At 35.0% G+C, this 16,870-nt stretch overlaps 1 protein-coding gene and 1 pseudogene across 40 annotated transcripts in view; one reads left to right on the forward strand and one right to left on the reverse strand.

Moving 5' to 3' along the window:
• RIMS1 (regulating synaptic membrane exocytosis 1) overlaps positions 1-16,870 on the reverse strand; it is a 521,220-nt gene that overhangs the window by 93,484 nt on the left and 410,866 nt on the right. For 31 of the 40 annotated variants that reach the window (XM_017871387.1, XM_017871368.1, XM_017871376.1 and 28 more), the window contains 2 exons: positions 13,693-13,805; positions 7,085-7,251 (listed from right to left, as the gene is read on the reverse strand). The exons of the other annotated variants lie outside the window; for them this stretch is intronic. In XM_017871387.1, the coding sequence (XP_017726876.1) occupies positions 7,085-7,251; positions 13,693-13,805 (280 nt within the window). The remainder of the gene's footprint in view (positions 1-7,084; positions 7,252-13,692; positions 13,806-16,870) is intronic. 40 annotated transcript variants of the gene reach the window in all.
• LOC108529177 (forkhead box protein H1-like) lies at positions 2,803-3,634 on the forward strand (annotated as a pseudogene).

A 16,870-nucleotide genomic window follows, 5' to 3' on the forward strand; every position in this document is an offset into this window, starting at 1 on the left:
TCCTTTGTAGGGACATGGATGCAGCTGGAAACCATCATTCTTAGCAAACTATCACAAGAACAGAAAACCAAACACCGCATGTTCTCACTCATAGGTGGGAACTGAACAATGAGATCACCTGGACTCGGGAAGGGGAACATCACACACCGGGTCCTATCATGGGGAGGGGGGAGGGGGGAGGGATTGCATTGGGAGTTATACCTCATATAAATGATGAATTGATGGGTGCTGACGAGTTGATGGGTGCAGCACACCAACATGGCACAAGTATACATATGTAACAAACCTGCATGTTATGCACATGTACCCTAGAACTTAAAGTATAATAAAAAAAAAAAAAAAGGAAGAATAAGAATAAAACAGGCAAATTTGCACTACTATGGTATGTATTATTAGTTATATCAATAAGCTGTATGAATTATGACAGAGTGGTTTTAGTACAGGAATAGACATTAGATACACCAAAGAAATGAAGGCTAGAAACAGACTTAGTGTTTGTAAAGTCTTGACAAAGGACAGAGCAGCATTTAGATCAGTGAAAGACTGGGCCTAAAATACAAAGTGACTGATTTGGAAAGGTAAAATGAGATTCAGATACAATGGTAATATTTGATTTTTTAAGCTTGGCGGTAGTTACCTAAGCCTTTATTATTATTCATACATTTTGTGTATCTTAAATATTGCATTACGAATTACAAAAAAAGTTCAGGTTAAATGGAGGAGAGTGTTTTTGAGCTGGGCTAGCAGCTTCTCAATTCTGGCTCTACCACTTACTGGTCATGTGAACTCAACAGGCTGCTTTACCTTTATCTGTGAAATGAGATTACTAGCAATTACATGACAAGGCTCTTCAGCAGTAACGATACTGCATATAAGTCACCTATCAGAATACCTGGTCTACTTATAAAGGATACTTAATAAATAACAATATTCTTTTACATTAAAATGTAATAATATAGATGCTATGGAAAAACTTATGAAAGTGACACATCAAGTAGATATTTGGGAAGCACTGATTTGGAGTACTAAAGGATATTGTATATATTCCAAATATATTAATTGTTTTAGAAATATGAATACTTGCCCAAAGAGAGGGTATTTAATGTTGATAACCAGAGTTCATGCCTGGGGACCATTAAAACAATTAGTTACCAATTGACATAACATTGCTAGGCTCATAATAAGCATTTGGTTTTCTAATATCAAACATAAACATATAAACACACATTTATAGCACATGAGGTCTTCCTCAAGGGCAACTTATTTGATCTTTTTTTTTTTTGACATGTTGTAATTACTACAAAGACCAGTTATATTAACGATGTTCAATGCCGTATTAGCTATCCAATGGCAAAATGATTAGCTTAAGAAGACTTCAATATGTTACAAAAATAATCTAATTTAGTCTAAGAAAGAAAATAAAGCTACAGGAAATTAGATTTCTACAAATAATGAGATGTTGCACAATGTGCTTTTAAAACACCATAAACAATATATAGTTATTTTCTCTAAGGTAACAGTCTCTAAGATCTAATTGTGCAGGGTCATATCTACAAATATAACCCCATCTTGATATTATTGGTTTGTATTAAATTTTGAAAACTTTATTATAACTGACCATTGTCATTGTCTTTATACAGTAAAATTCACCTTACGTGTCACTGAACTTCCCAGAATTTGATTAAACATATGTTAGTAAATCTATAATAAACTCAGAGTATAAAGGTAAAAACAAAGCATTCTGCAGCTGTCTCAAACTGTACCAGTGATGCTTACTTCAAACTGCAGCCTTAAATGGTTTGGAAGGAAGAACCTAACCAGGAAAAGTTACCTGTCTAGGTAACTTTTGTATTTGTTATGTATTTGGCTATTATCAAGACTTTTGGGTTACATGTATTCATAGCTCAAGCAGTATTTTGATTATGGTATGAATATAACAATGCCACTATGAATATAACAATGCCCATTTATATAAATGGCACAGTGATTGATTCAGTCATATGATATGTTAGTAAGTATAATACAGTAATTTATTAATATATTTGCCATATAGCTAGAGTCTTTTTAAAGGGTACATGTCACATTCTTTCTGTCCAGCTTTAATCTATTTACAGGAAAGAGTAGTGGGAATGTCTCAACCTTGAACTATCAAAATGTTATGAAACGAAACACTAGAAAAAAAACTAAAATAGATTTTTTCTCATATATTTAGTATTTTTCACTGTGTTCAGATTCATCTTTCCTTGTCATCTAATTTCCAAAATATTTTCTTCTCTTTTTTAGTATTTTCGTAGATCTCAATAAACTTTGTTTTTCCATAGTACAACAGACAGGCAGGCAAAACTAAGTGTGGATAGCTAAAATAAAAGAAATAAAATAATAATAATAATCCCTGTTGTTCACTCTTGATTACATCTGATGTTAGTAGGCATAATAATTAGTGAGCATATAAAATAAAAGTTTCATTGATTTTAGCTATTAAAATAGCAAGCAATTTTGTAGTTAAGTACTTTTCATATGCTATCACAAAAATCCAAGGATTACTTTTGAATTTTATCCTGTCTTCCCTTACTGAATTGAAGAAATATTGTGAAATAGGGGGCATTTGAAATTATTTTCTATAACTTTTCAAACATAACTGTAATATCAAGATTGATATTCCAGAAGATATTAACTTCTATATTTGCTATCACAACTTAAAATATCAAATAATTTAACCTACATTGTTTTAAAATCCTCAAATAAATAGAATAATATTCCTTTCAGTATATGCTTACTGATTATTATGCCTACAGACATAAAATGCCAAATTTTACTAAATGTATAGTTGTGGACCCTGCAAAGCCCCAAGGCCAAGGGGAACTTCTGGGCAGTTGACATAAGCCTGATACCAGCAGAGTGGCTATGGTGGCAGAACACAGCCCTATGTAGGTGCTGGCAGAAATGGGGTGCACGCGGAGCCTTCACCAAGGACCTGGGGCCCTACTTGCTGCAAGGTGCGCCCAGTCCCTTGTTGCCACCTAGCGAGGGCTTCAGCATCAAGTCCCTGCTAGGGGACTCTGGGGAGGAGGCACCCTGGTCGGGTCTAGTGCCATAGAGCAGCCCAGCTCCTTCAGGCACGGGGAGCAGTGGGGAGGAGGTGGTGTCCATCCCACCCCTGCCCTCTTCTGAGAGGCCTCTGTGGCCCCTCTGCCCCCTTCCCAGCCCCATAAGAATGGAGGGGGAGGCTTCCCAGCAGGGAGCCATGGGGCCCTCGACCTTCTCCACAGAGCCTATGGCCTGGTCTCTCCACTTACTGCAGAACACCTCAGTTCCTGGGTGGCTGTCCATTGGAGGACACAGGGCCTCCCTCTAGGGGCAGCTGCTCACCTCCTACTTGCCTATCTATACTCCCAATGTGGTAATGCCCTTGGCACCATCACCCACCTACTGCCCCCAGTGTCCAGTATCAACTGGCCCTGCCTACTGGGGGGTGGCCTCTGAAACCTGAGGACCCCCAGGACTGCTCTGGGATCTAGATGTCCTCTTCCAGGAGGTGCCACCCAACAAAAGCATCTATGACATTTGGGTCAGTCACCCTTGGGACCTGGTGGCTCCTGCCCCAGGCTGGTTGCTCTCTTGGTGCAGCCCATGAGGCCTCTAAGGCCGGGGCCCCTCCTCTCTCCCCCTCCCACCCCAGCTTGTTGATAGGGAGCCAAGGCCAGGAGGGTGTCTGTGACCACAGCAGACTCAAACCACCAGGCAGCAGTCTTGCTGAGCGTCCACAGTATTTACTGGACTACCCCACGCATGGTTGTGGCCCAGCTGGGCATGACCCTGATCCCGGTCAGTCATGCCTCTGTTTCCCCTACACCAGAGGCAAGGCTGGAGGAGCAGGGCTGAGTCCGGAATACCCCTTTCATGTCTCCTCTTCTCAGTCCACCACCCATCCATCACCAGGTGTCATCTCCCCTCCCGTGCTCCAGGCTGGGGGAGGGAGAGCCTAATGGTAGATCCAGCCTGAAGTCCTGCCCTCTGTCATCTGTCTGGGAAGNGCCACCCAACAAAAGCATCTATGACATTTGGGTCAGTCACCCTTGGGACCTGGTGGCTCCTGCCCCAGGCTGGTTGCTCTCTTGGTGCAGCCCATGAGGCTCCTAAGGCAGGGGCTCCTCCTCTCTCCACCTCCCACCCCAGCTTGTTGATAGGGAGCCAAGGCCAGGAGGGTGTCTGTGACCACAGCAGACTCAAACCACCAGGCAGCAGTCTTGCTGAGCGTCCACAGTATTTACTGGACTACCCCACGCATGGTTGTGGCCCAGCTGGGCATGACCCTGATCCCGGTCAGTCATGCCTCTGTTTCCCCTACACCAGAGGCAAGGCTGGAGGAGCAGGGCTGAGTCCGGAATACCCCTTTCATGTCTCCTCTTCTCAGTCCACCACCCATCCATCACCAGGTGTCATCTCCCCTCCCGTGCTCCAGGCTGGGGGAGGGAGAGCCTAATGGTAGATCCAGCCTGAAGTCCTGCCCTCTGTCATCTGTCTGGGAAGGAGGTAGCACCTTTTTTGGGAAAAAGGTTAGGGAGTAGACTGGACCCTACATGGTCTTGGTGGGGGGAAGATAACAGGAATTGACGTCTTTTTTTGTTTGTTTGTCTTTTAAAAAAGATAATAAAGTCCTTATACATGATAGGAACTAAAAACTTTGCTGCTTATTATTACAACTTATATGTAAATATATTCTATCATAATTCATTAGCTTTGTTCATCTTTTAACCATGAACCTGAGTAAACAGAACTATAAAAATTATGCAGCTGTTAGTTGCTAAAAAATAAATAAGAAACAGTAATATATTAAGAAAAATTATTCCCCATAGTGTTACCTATAAGGGCAGGGAACATTTACATCTGAAGAGCCTGCAAGGCTTGTTCACAGGATTTTGATGCTTTTATGCTGATGTCATTTTATTCTTTATCATTTCAAACTATCCTCTCTCAGGTTTTTACCACGGGATTGACGACGGAAGCAAAATAACTCCGTGTGTGTGTGTTTGTGTGTGTGTGTGTGTGTACTGCTGCATGTGTGCCTATGAGAATATGTAGACAGAAGAAAGCATATGAAGGGATAATTAGTCTACGAATGTCAGAAGACGTGTCACATATTATTTTTTCTCTCTATTCTTCCTAATTATTCTAAGATCAAATATGTACCGCATATGACAAATCACTGACATACAGTATGAGATTACAAGAAAAGTAGCTCTTCATGTTAGCTTAAGGTTAAATTTGTTTAACTATTAGCTGTAGTGCTTAAATTTACATAATCCACTTACATAAAATAAACTCTCAGTTTATATGGGTTTTAAACTACAAAGAAGGGAAAGGAAGCTGAAAACCAAAAAGTCCTTAGAGAAAACAGATTTATCACTAAGAAGTTTCTTTGTATTCTTTTCAGGTCCACCCCTCTTCCCACCATCTCCACTAAATATGAAAATTCATATGAAGCAATGAAGGAAAAAAAATCCTCTATCTTTTGCTTCTTGTCATGATATAGTTACAGTCCACGCTGATTTGCTGAGTTGCCGTGTTCCCCACAAAGTAACACCGGTTCCAATACACTACTAACATGTAGATTCCCCCATTTTCCTTGTATAAAATCAGTCTCTTGACATTGTTTCCCTATTCTTTCTAAAAGAAATCACATAGCCAAATTTTATAGGAAGATAAATTTCTGAGAATTCTACTTCTGAAATTTTAGGAGAGTGAAAATGAACTCACAAGTTATTCTATGCAATTGCTTAGTAATACAAAATTCTATTCACTAGTAATAATTTAAAGCATAGGGCTCAAGGTACTTGGCTCTACAGTGAATATAAACAAAAATTACTTAAAAAGGTAAAAAATTACTTTTTTTAAAGGTAAAAAAAAAGTCCTTGGTTAGGTCCTATTTATTACATTCTTTGGTAATTCAATAGTTTTTAAAACATTCTATCTTATTAAGAATTTAATAAAAAGGAATCTACAAGAATACTTCTTACCCCTTGATCTTAAACAGCTTAATATGGCTACGTTCTTGAGCTCTTATAATTCTTCCTTAAACTTTAAAGAACTGTACATTCTTTCAGAATCAAATGCTGAGAACACCAAAAGTAAAGATAAAACATTTTCTACTAATATCTTTATCAGTTGAAATTGCTCATGTTAGATTATCAGAGTATGAAATTGTTAAATAACAGCAGGATGATTACTTTTAATTTGCTTCAACAAACAAGAGAGAATCTTCAAAATACAATTCATTATACATCACCAAAATGTGCACTAACATCAGAGTTTCAGAGTACTGGAAGTGTTTGTTCCTATTTTTAACACTTATATTTATTGGACCTCTCATCAACCCTACAATTCCTTCAATTGTAATAAATATTTAGGTTACACAACTATAACTATATGAAACTTTGACTTCTGAAAACTAGTAAAGAACTAATATGAAATATGCTTTGTCCATAATCAATCTGCTTTAGTTTAGATAGTACTTGGATGTCTGGGGTCTTTTCCCTTTCGGCAGGGTATTTGTCTTTGAAGGACACAAAAGCACTACTGGTGACTTAAACAAAATTGATGCAAATACCTTACAATTCATGTAACATAACTAGGGATGTATATTTTGTTACCACATCCACTACAACCCCACATACACCCATATACACACACACATCCATGTTGATTTATTTGTATAGCTGTTATACTATAATGACATTGTTGAGTAACTGCAACAAAGACTGTCCTGCAAAGCCTGAAATATTTACTATCTGTCCCTTTACAGAATACACTTTCTGATGTTGGACTAAAGGAAGAGAATTTAATCATATTAGAGGAAACTACTACAAATGTGACTCAGAGTGATCTCTAAAATTACGACTAGGGTTATAAGCTGTATCTGATAGTAGTCGATACTAAACATTCTGTTGGCAATACTACATAGTAGTCGATCAATACTTAACTCACTGTGACCTAAACTGTATTATAAAAAAATATTCAGGAAGCTAGTTGTATTTTTATACCACAGATAAAGATCCAGCTTATATAAACAGTATTGCCAACTCACCTGATTCTACCCCTGGGGCGCTCAGATTGCTCTGACATAAAGCTTGTGCTGCTGAGGCGTGAGGCACTGCTGGTTCGGGAAATGGCGGAAACATCACTGACATCACTATCTGATGATTTGGCAGAGACGTTATCACAGCTTCTGTACTGATCTTTATGTATGTTATACTAAAGATTAAAAACAAGAAAGTGTGAGCTCCATCATTAGACCATGGAAAAGACATAGATGGTGAGATGAATGACTACTTAGCCCACACCAAATAAAGGTGTGCCTTCATAAAAGTAGGTGTAGAATCTAAAATAATCCAAATGCTAATATATGATTTCCAATACAAAAACATTATCCTTTGAGTGGTAAGAGATGGCTTAGGAAGACTGAAATATAAATTAAACACAATCATTAAATGCTTGATTAGAAAATTCATTAAATTATTTGTATATACTTAGAACCTCAAAAGTGTATATTCATTGTTTTCTAGTACATGTGCTTTTCTTTTTTGTTTTCATTTTCATTCTTGTCCATTTTATTCACCTTCTACTCTAGTCAAAGCACAGGCTGAGCATTCCTAATCAAAAAATTCAAAATCTGAAGTGCTCCAAAATCTTTTTGAGCACCGACATGATGTGCAAAAGAAATGTTCACTGGAATATTTTGGATTTTCAGATTAGGATGCTCAACTGGAAAATATACAATGTATATGGTAAAAATATACCAAAATATGAAAAAAAAAATCCAAAATATCAAACACCTCTGGTCCCATGCATTTTGAGTAAGGGATACTTGACCTGTATAGACTGGTTCCATCTGTATATACTTTTTGATACTTTCTGAAACTAGTCAATTTAGTTAAATACTTGGTAAGACATTATAGTGTTTAACATTTCTTAAAATATATAACTTTTCAAAACAAGGGCTGATACAAACTGAGTAAAGAGGTAGTGACTTGTCTTTACCTTTCTACTATGGCTTCATTAGATGGTTTCAGATTTAACCTACTTAGTATCAAAATTAGAATACTGGATCCCTATTAAATTTCATTGTACGTTATATCTTATATTCAAAGATGTCTTTAAATTTGTCTCTCATATTCATTGCCTAAAATTTTAGGAATCAAGTAAAAGATTAAAATACGCAAAGCTGTCAAAGCAGTTAATCTACTCTTATTTCTACTTCACTGTCTTATTGTGATGAATCACACAGTGAATAGCTTATGTATTACATATTACTTTTATACATGTTATAATTGTAATAAATAGGTAACACAACTATAAATAACTGAAAGATACCTAAAATGTAAGTAGTTCTCTTAGATGCTGAAAGGTAAGATACTATAACTTCTTCTGTAAAACAAAATAACATATGGGTGTTTGTTTCTTCGCAAGCAATTAATTTTAGATTTATAAGAAATAAAGTATGAAAATATCAAATGTCTATTAAATCTGTAGAAAAAGTCATCTATCCTTTGTGATGTTCCATGTCAGAGGAATTTTAATGAATTTGAACTATCTTGCCAAAACATAGTAAATTAACTGATGCTACAACCTGGATCTATATGTACTAAAAAGAAGATTAGACAATAACACTTAAAAAATTATCCTAGATAAAGGTCTCATGTTTATTCAATAATTTCTTATATGAGAGTAGTTTAGGATTGAAACATTTAAATGTGAGTTTTGTTTTTGTTTTTGGAGACACATTCTCCATCTGTTGCCCAGGGTGGAGTGCAGTGACGTGATCTTGGCTCACTCCAACTTCTGCCTCCTAGATTCAAGCAATTCTCCTGACTCAGCCTCCCAAGCAGTTGGGACTACAGGCGCAGGCTGCCACACCTGGCTAGTTTTTTGTATTTTAGTAGAGATGGGGTTTTACCGTGTTACCCAGGCTGATCTTAAACTCCTGAGCTCAGGCAATCCACCCGCCTTGGCCTCCCTAAATGTGAGTTTCATTTCTTTGCCTCTCATGTGTATGTGTTGGTAAAAGAATTTCATATCAGACATGAAAATAATTCCCAATATATAGGATATATATACAATTATTTTTCCCAAGGATTTTTCGTAACTGTGTGATTTATCTCTCAAGGTCATATGCCAAATTAGAATTTAAAGGAAATTCATATATGTTATTGTATCTAAACTGAGCTATATTTATATGATTTCATGTTTGATCTAAAATTAATGTGATTTAAGATAATGTATTGAAAGCAATGTGACAATATGGTTTACCAGCAAATTCAGTTACATTTAATAACATGATTCTGACTGACACAATTCATTTTAATCAGATCTGTTTTCAATTTACAGGTGTATGTGCTAAAAACTCAATTATGTTTACAGAGTAAAATCTGAATTTAACACTGTTGCTGCATTACAAACACAACTTCTATATTGTTGGTTTTCTGAAACGCTGTGCTAAAAGAGAGATGCTATGTAATTATAGTTTCCAAATGTATTGGAATGATACCTTGCCCATGACAGAATATAAAGTATTCTCTGTTCTGGGTGTCAGTATTGTGCTGACACCCAGAGCAAATGCTCCCCTTATTTGATATTTGACAATATTAAGCAGTGTACACTAAAGCATATAGGTATGTGAATGTATATGAAAATATTTTCCAACTAAAGTATTTTAGTTGGAAATAAGCCAAAAGATGGCTTTACTTAAGCCACCTTTTCTTCAGCCTTTTGTATACAGACCTTGGTTATTCCAGAAAGTGGACAAAAGGGATTTCAAAATTATGCCATAATAAATTGTTCTACATTGAGATAAAGAACAATCTATCATTCTGATATGATATCACAGTTTTAATCACATTATTTGAAGAAAGTGAAATACTTTTATATTCACTTTTAACTATTTAATATGTTAACATTTTAATCACTTTGAATTTCATAAGGCATGATATGTTAAATTTCAAATATAACGATTTAATATTTTAATGCAAATACATAAAATATATTTTGAAGAACATAATTCCTCAGGAGGAATTTATACCGATCCTACAGAGGGAAAATAAGTCATTGATGTGAGAGAAATAATAAAATACTGCTATTCTTAGAAGTAAGTAGTAATAAACACTCTTCAGCTACCTACAAAACCCATCACATCACTCTTGGTTGCTGTTCCTGGGTTACAGAAACATAAACATTCTTTAAATTGTGAATGCCTAAATGTGAATTCACCTCTTATTATGAATTTCACTTCATCATTAAGGCATGTAACTCTGTATAACACCAATACAAGAAATAGAATGGTGACACATTTCAAGGATACCTAAGCAGCATTGTTATGCTTTTTCAAAAGCAAAGTTAGTGCTAATTCCTTACTCAGGATGGATGTTAGGGTCATTTAATCTTCTAAAAGAGGTACTAGGTTTCAAGAAGCATCTCAGGAATTATAGCTGTCTGACAATGTTTTGCCCTCAAAAAAGTCCAGCTCTACTAGTGGTTGATTAAAAGTATTTTGAGAATAGTTAACTAACTTCTGCTTGGCATAAATTTCAATTAAGGTTTGTAGCTTCATCCAAAATGTCAAATGGATTAAGATACTAAAAAAGAGTCAGTAAAAGAATAAAGTTCAAAATTTAATCAATATAAAATTTGTGCCAATACTGGCTCTTAATTATAGCCATAAAAATAGATCTTTGTAAAACAGTTATAAAATATTTGATGTAAAATAATAAAAATGAAAAAGATAATTTCTCAAGTATATGCAAAAGGTTTGAATTAACAAAAATGACTACTGAAAACAAAAAATTCTATTGTGTTAGTATATAATATAAATATTAGAGATGTGGAGAGTATTTTATCTTCTACTTGACATATAAGAAAAGGCTAATCATTTATTTTATCTTATATAATTTCCTATCCTATATTCTTACAAGTTTTTAAAGCTACCATATCTTTGATCTCATATTTAGCTATTATAATTTTATTTAACATAGTAGTATCTATTCAGTAAGAGTCATAGTACTATATCTGAAAGTAACAGGTTTTAAAATATTCAAATACAATAAGAGAGGGGAAAGGAAAAAGGGTGCCTGTGCATAGGAGGCAGGAAAGACAGAATATGCTAATTTAATTTTTATGTAAATTGAAAGCCACATGAGAACCTAGAGTAATGTGTTCATTTCAATGATATAAGTAGAACAAAGTCATTCCCTAAGTCCCAAATCCATTGTTCCAGGCCTCTTCACTATACAGAGAGGCTCTACTAATTTTAATACAAATTTTAATAAATTACCTCTTTGTTTCTGAGCCCCCGTTTTCATAAATTTGGTAAATAAGTGAGCTGGAGTAGATTCTGAGGTATTTTCAAGTTTTTAACGTTCTGAGTCAGAGAATTTGGAGTCTGCCAAACGAGATACACCTACCTACCTTTGGTTTACCATGACTATTAGTGGGGGTTTAGACTTCTGAGTACTTCATTTTGTTGATTTTTTGGATCGACTAATTAATGATTAGAGTCCCAGCTCAGGATGATCCAGAAAGGCTTTCAGTATCTTACCCTGATTCTTTACTTGCCTCTTTTCTTGTTTCCTATACTGGCTCTACCTCTCCTTGCTGTTCTATTTGACCTAATCTTTTGAAATAAAGCTAAGAAACTGATAAAAACTGTCAGCTTAAAAGGAGCATTTCCAGTTTAAAGAAACTTTCAAATAACCGCATCCAACTGTAGAGGGAAAACAAAACCCCAAATTACCCTGCCTTCTAATTCTCACTGCATTTGTAGTAAGAAAACAAAAACAATGATGATATCTATGAAGACAGATAAATAGGCTGATTAGGTGATAATACCATAAATAACAAATTGCAGAGAAGATAAATCTGTACAGAGCTGAAATAGCCAATACTATGGGACATCAAGTCACTTTGCTTGCTATTTTTTTGGTAAGACTCTTAGGGAGTTGGGCATCACCAATCACAGTGACCCTCCGCACTGTATCATTTGGAAGCCCTTCTGCATCTAATCTAACACATAAAGTGACAGACTGTATCAAACACACATGCCTCTATGGCAGTCCTGGTGACAAATCGTATTTTGTAGCTACCTCTTTTCTTTTTTTTTTTTTTTTTTTTTTTTTTTTAGTCACAGAATATCTGGAAAGATAATGAACCACTTCCACTGCTTAAAATAAGTAGGTTTTCTAGGTCCATATTTCAAGCTAATAATATTAATTTAGTGTAGTTTTATTTACTTTTGACTTCTAATAGCTTATTACTTCCAAAAGAGTTTGGTGATATTAAATTACAACAAAGGTCGACCTATAATGGCTGCTGCTACTTTTGTAGTATTCTATAAAGAAAAAAGGCTTTTAAATAAACCAGATAATATATTTGAAATTACTTTATAAAGAACAAAATCTATGCTATTTTATTTAAAATTATCAGATATTAGCAGTTTATAAACTCCTTAGTGTTTCCTTAGAAAATATTGAAATAAAAATTAAATGCTTATTGGCACTTAAAACTGTGTAAATTTCAGTTTCTAGAAGTTTGAAATCAGTTACTTTTCTTACTAAAGGTAGAGCAATAAGAAATCTCATATTACATAATTTTATCATTCACAAATATCAATAGTCAAATATCAATCCAAAGTTGTATTTAAGACTATAAATATATACCTTAATATCTTAAATGCAATATTTAAATGATGTTCAAGCAACAAAATGGCTTCATATATCTTGCTTATTTATGTAAATTTGACTAATGCTAATCAATCATCAAGTGATTTTAATATCAAATATTTATATATTTTAGAAAAAAATCAAATCTAAGTTAATATTTCAATGAAGTTATATCATATGAAAATATCAAGAGGAAAGAGGGTTTTTTTTTCTGGCTTTGGTAGAAATTATGATGCAGGACTATCATTTAATGATACCTTTTCTTATTTTATTTTATTTTTTTTTTAGATGCAGTCTCGCTCTGTCACCCAGGCTGGTGTGCAGTGGTGTGATCTCAGCTCACTGCAACTTCTGCCTTCCAGGTTCAAGGGATTCTCCTGCCTCAGCCTCCCAAGTAGCTGGGATTACAGGCGCACACCACCAAGCCTGGCTAATTTTTGTATTTTTCAGTAGAGACGGGGTTTAACCATGTTGGCCAGGCTGGTCTTGAACTTCTGACCTTAGGTGATGTGCCCACCTTGGCCTTCCAAAGTGCTGGGATTATAGGCGTGAGCTACCGTGCCCGGCCCAAATGATACCTTTTTTTTTTTTTTTTTTTTTTTTTTGAGACGGAGTCTTGCTCTGTCGCCCAGGCTGGAGTGCACTGGCCGGATCTCAGCTCACTGCAAGCTCCGCCTCCCGGGTTTACGCCATTCTCCTGCTTCAGCCTCCCGAGCAGCTGGGATCACAGGCGCTCGACACCTCGCCTGGCTAGTTTTTGTATTTTTTAGTAGAGACGGGGTTTCACCGTGTTAGCCAGGATGGTCTCGATCTCCTGACCTCATGATCCGCCCGTCTCGGCCTCCCAAAGTGCTGGGATTACAGGCTTGAGCCACCGCGCCCGGCCTACCTTTTCTTATATAATTCGGTGCTTTCTAATCCTGCCTGGTACAGACACTACACATTTTTAAAAGGGAAACTATTTGTTGGATACTACTAATTTTACCTTGGAATATTGCTCGCGATCAAGTTCTTGACTAGAACCAGACCCTGTTGTCTGCTTAAATCGATGCACTTTCATTTTCATCTGTCTTGTTCGCTCCTCCACTACTAAGCTTGCTGCAAAAACACATAATGGAAGCCTATTAAAACACATGAAGAACCTTTCAGGAACTGAATGGTTTAAGATTTCAATGCTTTTGAAATGACTTCAATAAAATAAAATTTAGAAATAACACATGATTAATAAATTAAACAAAATGCAGAATACATAGTACTAGCAACTGTTAATCTAAAGATGAACATGATTCAAATTACACAGAACGGGAAATGTAAATGTTAGTAACAAAATACACTCTATTTCTTGATTTTATATGACATATTTTCAATTTCCTTCATAAATGATTGTGAAACCAAATTTAATTGTAAAAATATGTTTTCAATTTAAACAACTGTTGCATGTACATATATAGAGAAAACAAGTATGCATACTTAAAACATCACACATATATGCACATGCTTACATGCATGCACACACCCACTTAACACCCTCGGCTAACAGTAGTCACCTAAAAGTTGTTTTAAGAAGTATCTACTTTACTGAGGCGTTCTTATAAATCGTTAATTTCTGTCAGTGGCTTCTCATGACTTTGTCAGTCCTTAAAACGGATTTACTAAAAGATTAGCTCGCTATTTCTTACGGCTATATCTGGACCACATACATGAAATTTGTAAGTTTGATAATGAATACATGACTTTTAGCCCTTTAATTTATAATATGTAAAGAATGCTTTTAAGCTTTTATCAACCTCCTAAGTAGCAGAGGAGGGCAAGAATTGCAGCCTTTGATAAAGTATGAATTGTTCTTAAGTTAGAATCTACCATCAGCAACATCACTTCAAAACCTTGCCTTTAAATTTTGCATTTTTACAAATGAAGGAGAAAGAAACAGCTAAGGTACAGTCATGTGTAGGGTAAACGATTCAAAAGCGTATACTTATGTTGTATGAGACCTGTGTTTACTTTATACAACATTTGCCAACTTCCCAGACAACTCAACTTCTGCAACAAGTGTTCAGATTTTTAAGTTGTAGGGCTGTGTGTGTGTGAGTGCACGCGCGTGTATGTGTATGGAAAATTGTTTATTGGTGACTGATGTACTGGAAGCTTTTGCCAAGAGACTAACGGTTTACAAGCTAATGGAAATGTTGACATGTCTGATTGACTTGGCTGCTGATTTTATCTCTTACAAGGAGTTCATAAAGGCATTTGCTGACAATTTTTTTCATTGCAGTGACTAAATGTGGCCTACCATCCTTGATTATAAAACGCCAACACACACTTTAAAAAAAGAAATCAATCTGTAACTTTTATTGTGTTCAAGTGCAGACCAGTAGCCCAAGAGAGAATAAAATTTGGAATTTGTGGCTAAGTGTTTTAATCATACTTTTAGCACTAAATTATAAAATGTTTCACTTTGTTTCAATTCAGTAGATAACCAATCTCAAATCCCTAACAACCCTTAGTTATGCAAACTAAGTAATGATACACCCCTGCTTTAATAATGTTGACTTCAGAGATAATAAATGGTGACTATTGTTACCATTACAGGATAGTTCATTGGAGAGCTTGAGAAATGTGATTCAGAAATTCATTACTTTGCTTTGAGTTTTGAGTAAGTCAAATGGACTGCAAATTTAGTTCTGCTCTATAATTAAAGCTTAAAGCAACTCAAAACAATCTCAATTTGCAATAAAAACAGACTTAAATGGTGTTAGCTTAACTATTCTCATAAAATGATATTAACTTCGTTTAAAACTATGTTGACACTGATTAGCCCACAGCTTTGCAACCTTTTAGTGCCATGTAATTTTCAGGGTAGATGGTTACTTAGACACTGATAATTATATCCCAATAGCTACTCGCCAGGAGCAGTCTGACACAGATCTACAGACTGAATCTTGCTAGGACAAAACTTCATTTCTCTAAACATTAATAGGATTACTTAGCTTATACTATGGCTGCACTTAAATCTTTATTTGCAAAATGTAAAACTAAATCATAAAAAGACAGTGGTAACATAACTAAAATGAATCTAAAAATGGTTCTAAATTATTTCATTTACCTCCCTCAAATCATTACTATATATTTACTCCCAATGAAGTTAAAACTGACCTTATTTAATCTGTGAAAGTAAAAAAAAAAATCTCCAAATTAACATTATTATTCAAAATAATGAGTAGACTCCCTTGACTCTCCATCAAAGATGTAGTTGCTATGCTATCCTCACCGCTTGCTCTCGGATTCCAGCAACAAAACCAAAATGCCAATAGCTTACAATTATTTACTCTTAACAAAAAGCCAGATAATTACATAATATCACACACATTTTTGTAGTACTTTTCATTATTTCCCAGTGACATGTGCCTTAGTGCATATTCTGAAATAACTGTTTATACAAGTTATTGTGCTTCAGTAAAAGTTTTTTCATAATCACTGAAAAACCTTCAGTGTAAATGTGGAGATTCTTTAACTTTGCTAAAGATCTTACATGATTTCCATTTTATTTTCAACTATATATCTAGAATAAAATGACATTATTTCTGGATTACAGATGTGTTGAGCCAAATAATAAGATGAATTTATAAAATAAGATAATTACCACAAATTTGAACCAGAAGGCATGATTCCAATAAGTTATATGATTTATGTGGAGAATAGTAGTAATGATTAAAAGTTAATTGAAAGGTGATTGTCTTTCTAGTATCTTAGTATAAGTAAAATTAACTAACACAGTTAAAATATCTTCCTTTAAAAAAAGACTACTATCATTAAAATTTTTATATTATTTTAACAATTTTAAACCCAAGAGCAAAACTAAAATAGTAAATAAAATATTTTCCAATTATCCTACAAATCCTAGCATTACATTCACATTTTAGGAACATTCTGAACGTTAACAGTATTGTAAACTAACTAAATAATTAAAATGCCAGTTGCTATTTCTTTATAGAACATTTAAAACTGGGAGGCTATGGGATTTTATTTTAAAATTTCATAAATGCCACATAATCAAGAGCTAAATAATACCTCTCATTTCTTACAAGAAATATATTTACCATGCAATTTCATTTAGTTTTTTAATGAAAATTTAGCTCATGTATAATAAAGTCAAAAGATAAGGA

This window comes from Rhinopithecus bieti, unplaced genomic scaffold (assembly GCF_001698545.2).
Source record: "Rhinopithecus bieti isolate Rb0 unplaced genomic scaffold, ASM169854v2 scaffold_4709, whole genome shotgun sequence".
Classification (NCBI taxonomy): domain Eukaryota; kingdom Metazoa; phylum Chordata; class Mammalia; order Primates; family Cercopithecidae; genus Rhinopithecus; species Rhinopithecus bieti.